This window comes from Brachypodium distachyon, chromosome 2, assembly GCF_000005505.3.
Source record: "Brachypodium distachyon strain Bd21 chromosome 2, Brachypodium_distachyon_v3.0, whole genome shotgun sequence".
NCBI lineage: Eukaryota > Viridiplantae > Streptophyta > Magnoliopsida > Poales > Poaceae > Brachypodium > Brachypodium distachyon.
Genome location: NC_016132.3, coordinates 9,116,739 through 9,123,066, shown reverse-complemented (window position 1 = coordinate 9,123,066; position 6,328 = coordinate 9,116,739). Strand labels below are relative to the sequence as shown.

General features: G+C 42.8%; 1 protein-coding gene across 1 annotated transcript; it reads left to right on the top strand.

Annotated features, from left to right (window-relative positions):
- Window positions 1–1,461: 1,461 nt before the first annotated feature.
- Window positions 1,462–4,948, top strand: LOC100841621 (cyclin-B1-3). The gene is made up of 7 exons (XM_010232492.3): window positions 1,462–1,687; window positions 2,507–2,799; window positions 2,873–3,004; window positions 3,145–3,396; window positions 3,582–3,740; window positions 3,830–4,008; window positions 4,500–4,948. The coding sequence occupies exons 1-7, from the start codon at window positions 1,624–1,626 to the stop codon at window positions 4,648–4,650; spliced, it is 1,230 nt and encodes a 409-aa protein (XP_010230794.1). The 5' UTR covers window positions 1,462–1,623; the 3' UTR covers window positions 4,651–4,948.
- The last annotated feature ends 1,380 nt before the right edge of the window (window positions 4,949–6,328 follow it).

Sequence of the window (6,328 nt, the reverse complement as noted above, 5' to 3'; positions counted from 1 at the left end):
TGAGAATAGCTGCCCCAATACTTGTATTATTTTGAGAATATTAGCAACAACCATGGTTTGTGAAACTCGAACCGTAAAAGTGTGGTTCTGTGAAATTTATTTTCTTTTTTGTAGAAAATTATATTTCGCACGATTTTGCAACTATGTAATAATGAGTTATTTTTCAATTTGAAGAGGTACATGACACGAATTTTTCTAGAAGTACATGTGTGTGATCAAGGGGCTCATATTTTTCATCTTTCCCTAAGCCTGAGACATATTAGGACCGCCTTCTTTTGGTGGTGAGGACATACATTTTTAATTTGCGATGTAGATATGCTACTATGTCATTCGGTTGTATATGAAGGATGCTGTTGGGCTTTAAGACCACTAGTTTCATGCTACATTCGATCAAGGAAATTTGTTTAAAAAACAAAAACTTTCGATGAAGGAAATTTGGTGTGTCCGATGTCCCTTTTGAAATTCATAGACTAACTTTCGTAAACTGACCTATCAAACCTTCCAAATGAATTTACTATAATTTAGAATTTCTAGTTTTTATAATCAAATAATTCAATTTTTTATGCCTAATACAAAAGCAATTGGTCATTAAAGAGTGCAATTTTTACTAAATGGCACCTTATAATCCTTATTTGCACTTCCGACGCCTAAGCCACAAGCACACGTTGGGGATTCCCCTTCCGCCGGCGCCTATTCTAAGGTTACGGCCGCCGACTTGAATGACGTGCATCATCGATGCCCTTGCCACCAGCATCTTCCCAGCACTTAGTTGTTTTTGCCTCATGTCCCCTGCACAAACATCCAAACGAGCTTAATATCTTGAATCATTCCATCACATTTCACCTCATGCCCCCAACCAAACATGTTGGGTGTGGTTACAATATGAATTCATAAGCATTAAACAACACATGCTATTTATGTGACTAAATATACAAGAGACATATGTTGTAATCGATTCTGAAAAACCATTTTCTAAGACTTCATGTCAACAATCCTAAAAGTTACTCCCTCCGATCCATAAAAAGTGTCATCTGTTTAGTACAAAATTTGTACTAACTTATTATGGATCGGAGGGAGTAGTTTTTTGACTTAACAAAATAATATTGTATTACTTCAGTTTTTAGTCATTTGCGCATCCTTCTGCTCCTAAAACGCCTCGCTGGTCCCGTGATCCAACTGTTTGACTTCTTGCTCGTTAGGGAAAACTGAAAAAAAGAAGGAAGATTTTCCTCCTCCCCCAAAACAGAAGAGTACAGATTGTGCTATAATCGTCGCCTGTACTATCCATCTTCGAGCACCCCGACCCGAGTTTGGTTCCAAACGGCTACAAATTTCGTAATATCGAATCAGGGCCGTCGGATCAGCGCCCCGATTGCCATCCCGCCGTCGGCTTCCATTTATTAAAAAATCGACCGTTGGAGAAACCCCTCCCCAGAAAATAAATCCATCGCCTACAAAGCAAACCGCCCCGCCGTCCGCCCGTCTCCTGTTCAGTTCCTTCTCCTCCACAAACCAAAGGCTCGCGTCATCGTCGTCCAGAGCAAGAACAAGAACCGGGAGGGAGAACTCTGGGAGAGAGGGTCCCCTGTTGGTCGATCCGTTCTTTTGTCGACGCGGCGATCGATGGCTTCGAGGAGGCAAGCGCCTGCGCGCGATGTTCTTGCTCAAGAACACAAGGCCGGCGGCGGTGAGTCTCTCCTTCCCTGGATCGTTCTATCTGTCTCCATGTCGGATTATCATAGCGGTGGCGGCGAGGAGGGTGGGGTGGTAGCGGACGGGTGTCTAGTGGTCGATGCGGGGTTCGTAAGATTCTTGGATTGCTCGTTTCTTGGCGTGGTAAAGGTCTTGTCTCGGGCTCTTGGCCGCCTTGAGGAGCTCGTGCCTCTAGGTTTATACTTGTCGATTTTCTTCCTGTAGGATCGATTGGTTGTGCGGGCTTAGTACGGATTCTTGTTGCTTTTCCGCCACAAAGGGGGCATATTTTGAAAATTCGATTGGTATATGCGCGTCTTGTGAGGTCTCATGACGGATTAGGTCCTGGGAACCACGCACACGCACCAGAAGAGGCAATTGTAGTTGTCGTGTTGTTGCGACAACTCTTGATTTTTTTTCCACATTACTGTTCTTGATATCGAAGTTTCTTGAAAGAAATGTTGACATTACTATTCTTGATATGTAAGATGGCCTTGCCTGATTGCCGTGACAAGCTCTGGATGTCCATTTCCTGCTCTGTTCTTGGGGTTTTTTCATTTTAGCTCTAGTTCGGATTCTTGTCCCCTTTCCGTAGTATTCCAGTAAAGGTGGCACCTTTAAAGATTTCGCGCGTCTAATTGTGTTTCTCGTTCCTCTTTAGTTGGGATTCTTGTTCTTAGTTGTTGTGTTCCTCTAATCCCCTCCATGTATGTTCGTAAATCTTCTTGTTCTGAACATTGAACTTTGCCTAACTCCAGTACTATATACCTGATGCAATTCTTGTGTTCATCCTCCGAAATTCCAACTTGAACAGATGCTGCCAGGCTTGCCAGGAGAACAAAGTCCATGGTTGCTCAACAACCAGCCGCAAGAACCCGTCGAGCACTTGTCGACGTCGGTAACCTTATCAATGGTCGGGCTGCTCTAGCAGCAGCTGACAAGTGCGGCAAAGCAATCAGACAGCACAAGGAGAACAACAGGGTGAAGCCCGAAATCATTGTTATAAGCTCAGACTCTGAGAAGGAAAAGAAAATTCCAGGCAAGAGAGCCGCGTCCCGGAGGGCGCCGATCCACACCTTAACCTCAATTCTTACCAAATGCAGCAGGGTATGGAAGTGACATCTGAGCTTAATGATTTTCACATTATGAATTGTTTGCTGAATTCTTGTTCTGAACACAGGCTTCTGATGGGGTGATCTCCAGCCCAAAGAAGGCGCCGGCAACATATGACATCGATGCATCTGATGCTCAAGATGAGTTCGCAGTGGTAGATTATGTAGAAGACATCTATCGATTCTACAAGAGCACTGAGGTGAGCTTGATTCGACCCTTTATTGTGAGCATTGTGAAGTAACTGTCGAATTGGGAAGCTGTTATCTGATAATTGACTTCTGTTATGTGAAATTTGTGAAGTAACAGTAATTACTTTGCTGCATTTTGCTACTTGTCCAGGGTACCTGCCGGCCCCTCTGCTCCTACATGAGCTCACAGGCTGAGATCAATGAGAGAATGAGGGCAATTCTGACCGATTGGCTGATAGAAGTGCACGACAAGCTTCTACTTATGCCAGAGACCCTGTACCTCACGGTCTACATAATCGACCAGTACTTATCTATGGAGAGTATTCCAAAGAAAGAGCTTCAGCTTGTTGGTGTCAGCGCAATGTTGATAGCATGCAAGTATGAAGAGATTTGGGCTCCACTGGTAAGGGTTCTTGTACTAATCTGCCCTATACTGTTTGATTTGTGTAAACAGTACTAGATTCAATTCTTTGGCTTAAAATCGAACTATCTTTTTCATCAAAAGCTCAGAACTGCTGTATGATAAAACTTTATCAGACTTGCTTGTGAAATCTGGTTATTTACATTAAACATGAACTATATTTACAGGTTAAGGAACTTTTGTGCATATCAAACTATGCATTTAGCAGAGAGCAGGTTTTGATCAAGGAGAAGTCTATACTGAACAAGCTCCAGTGGAACTTAACAGTACCGACGGTGTATATGTTCATCGTTCGGTACTTAAAAGCTGCCATGGGTGACAAGGAGGTAATACAGTGACCCTCCTCTTCTCGGTAATTCTACTGTGAATTCACTCATTGAGGTGTAATGTGCAATCTTTGCTGTCTGCAACGCAGCTGGAGAACATGGCATACTTTTATGCTGAGCTTGCGCTGGTTCAGTACTCGATGCTTATCTACTCACCATCGATGACCGCAGCAGCAGCTGTGTATGCGGCACGCTGCACCCTTGATGTGTGTCCGCTGTGGAGCGATACCCTGCAGCACCACACAGGCTTATCTGAGGAAGAATTGCTGTGCGTGTTCTTCCTCTGACTTAATCCTGCTCTGTGAGGAATCTGATAATTTGCATCAAAACCTGAACCACACTCTAAATTGCGATGCTCACATGCTCCGCTGGATCATGTTATTTGCTTCCTGAAAATCTGATTATTTACATCAAACCTGAATCACACTTTATATTTGTATTCCTCACATGCTATGGTAACTAGATTATTCCCCGCAAAAAAAAACTATAGATTATTGCTTTCTACCTAACTTAATGTTCATACTTCACATGCACTCTACCAGTTCTGTGTCATGTTATAAGGATTCTATTGGTTATCTAGTTTTGTTAATTAGACTGTGCACAGCATTTTGCTTTGAATTATCTGAAATCCCAAAAGGAATCCTTGTGTTTTCTGTATGCATATGGATATATAGAGGCGTGACAAATGCAGCTGATCTGAATCTTTTCTTTCTTGTGGTATCATCATTAACGCTTTGGTTTGGTGTTTGGAACTGACAGGGGGTGCGCAAGGCGGCTGGTGAGCCTCCACTCGACGGCTGCGGCGAGCAAGCAGAAGGTGGTGTACAACAAGTACACAGATCCCAAGCTCGGCGCCGTGGCGCTCTACTCCCCGTCCAAGAAACTGCTGCCGGTCTCTGACTCTGACTGATCGTTGGCCCACGAAGCTCTTGCGTTGTACCATCGCTTTGATGTTACTACCTTGTTTGCTTCTACCTGGACAAAGAGATGGAAATCACTGAAACTTTTGCTCTACCAAGAACGCTCATTGTCCTCATGAATTCATGAGATTTGTAAAATCGAACCTGTTTGTTTTGTGACTTATATATGTCTTTTAGATGATATGCAGTATTTAGTTGGCTAGTTTTCAACATTGAGATGTGACGGTTTGTGTTGGCATCTTGGGTGCAAATGTGAAGTAAAGCGTATTGGCGTGTGTGCATCTAAAAGGGTGAAATGATGCCGTGTGTACCGTGGTGTGTAGCTGAAAAGAAAAATATGCCTGCCTGAAATGAGCCGCTTCTTCTCCCGTGCGAAAAAAAAAATGCAAAGAGGAGCTCCCGCTCGGCAGGGTGCCCAGGGCGTCGTCGTGCAAGTCGTAGTCCGCAGACAAGTAAGAATAACTTGGTTTGCTTTAAGATGAGTTAATTCACAAGAGTTTTGTCCTCGGTGTACGATTGTAAAACATTTTCCATGTGTCCATACCATGACGGAGCTAGGATGTTTGTTTAGGGTAGAGCAACTACTGTAAGTATAACAACACATCATATAATTTATCAAAAGACAACAACATTTTCATAATTTTTCGTAGATATAACATGCAACACCCACCTAGCTCCCCCCCTGTGTGCGTAGTGTGACTCATAAATAATCTATCATGTTTCAATTAAAACATGTTAGTTTTGTCGTGGTCAATGAGGTTTTACACACACCTTAAATCAAAACCAAATACATTTGAAACATACTTGCCACATCTATGTAGTTCCTTTAAACTTTTGTATAAATACACTGGCAGCAGGGGGTTAAATTTTTAATGACACTGTTTACGGCAGATCGGAGGGTATTCTCTTGAATCATACAACTACCGTCAACGTCCGGTCCACGGTCCACCAACGTGGGAGACTCTGTTTACGGCAGATCGGAAGGTATTCTCTTGTCCGGTCCACGGTCCACCAACGTGGGAGACTATTCCGTATATTTCCATTTCAGGTCCAAAGTTAATGGTTTTTAGTGGGTTTTAGTGATGGTATATGACCAACCTCGTCTCAAAACGGCATTTGTTGTTGAACTCGTGTCAATATGTAGTTTGGAATCATTAATTATCCATGCTAGTGGAAGTGTTTTAAATTCTTTTAGACACACAAAAGAAAAGAAAAACACTCTGATTCATATTAGTAGTACAACTTTGTACTAAATCAGCGACAATTAATATGGATCGGAAGGAGTAGTTCCTTTGATGTGCGATGGCCTTTTGTTTTCAATGTTATCGAGATTCTCGACCTAAGAAAAAATGCTCTCTCAGGAAGACAATATTTTGGGCTAGTAATCTGAATACCCTGACTCACAAGAAGCTCGAGTGGGTGCAAGCTTGTGCCGAGTGGGAAAAAAATCCGTACTGACCAAAAGTTGTGGTTTTCTGAAGCTTGGCACCCATTAAAGGGGTATTGTACTCGGAAATTTTGATACGAAAAGCAACACATGTCATTGAACTTTCTTGGATGGATATTCACCTCATATGGCACATCAAACGGCTTGTTTCCTAGTAGAAGAGACTTCTAGCATGTCAGTGACCCACCGTTGTATATATGATGAGCCAACGAATGATCGGG

Excerpts from the sequence above, each read along its gene's own strand:
- LOC100841621 (XM_010232492.3), top strand. The coding sequence starts at position 1,624 with ATGGCTTCGAGGAGGCAAGCGCCTGCGCGCGATGTTCTTGCTCAAGAA. Across the intron at positions 2,800-2,872 it reads TTCTTACCAAATGCAGCAGG|GCTTCTGATGGGGTGATCTC; the intron begins GTATGGAAGTGA and ends TTCTGAACACAG. Across the intron at positions 4,009-4,499 it reads TTATCTGAGGAAGAATTGCT|GGGGTGCGCAAGGCGGCTGG; the intron begins GTGCGTGTTCTT and ends TGGAACTGACAG.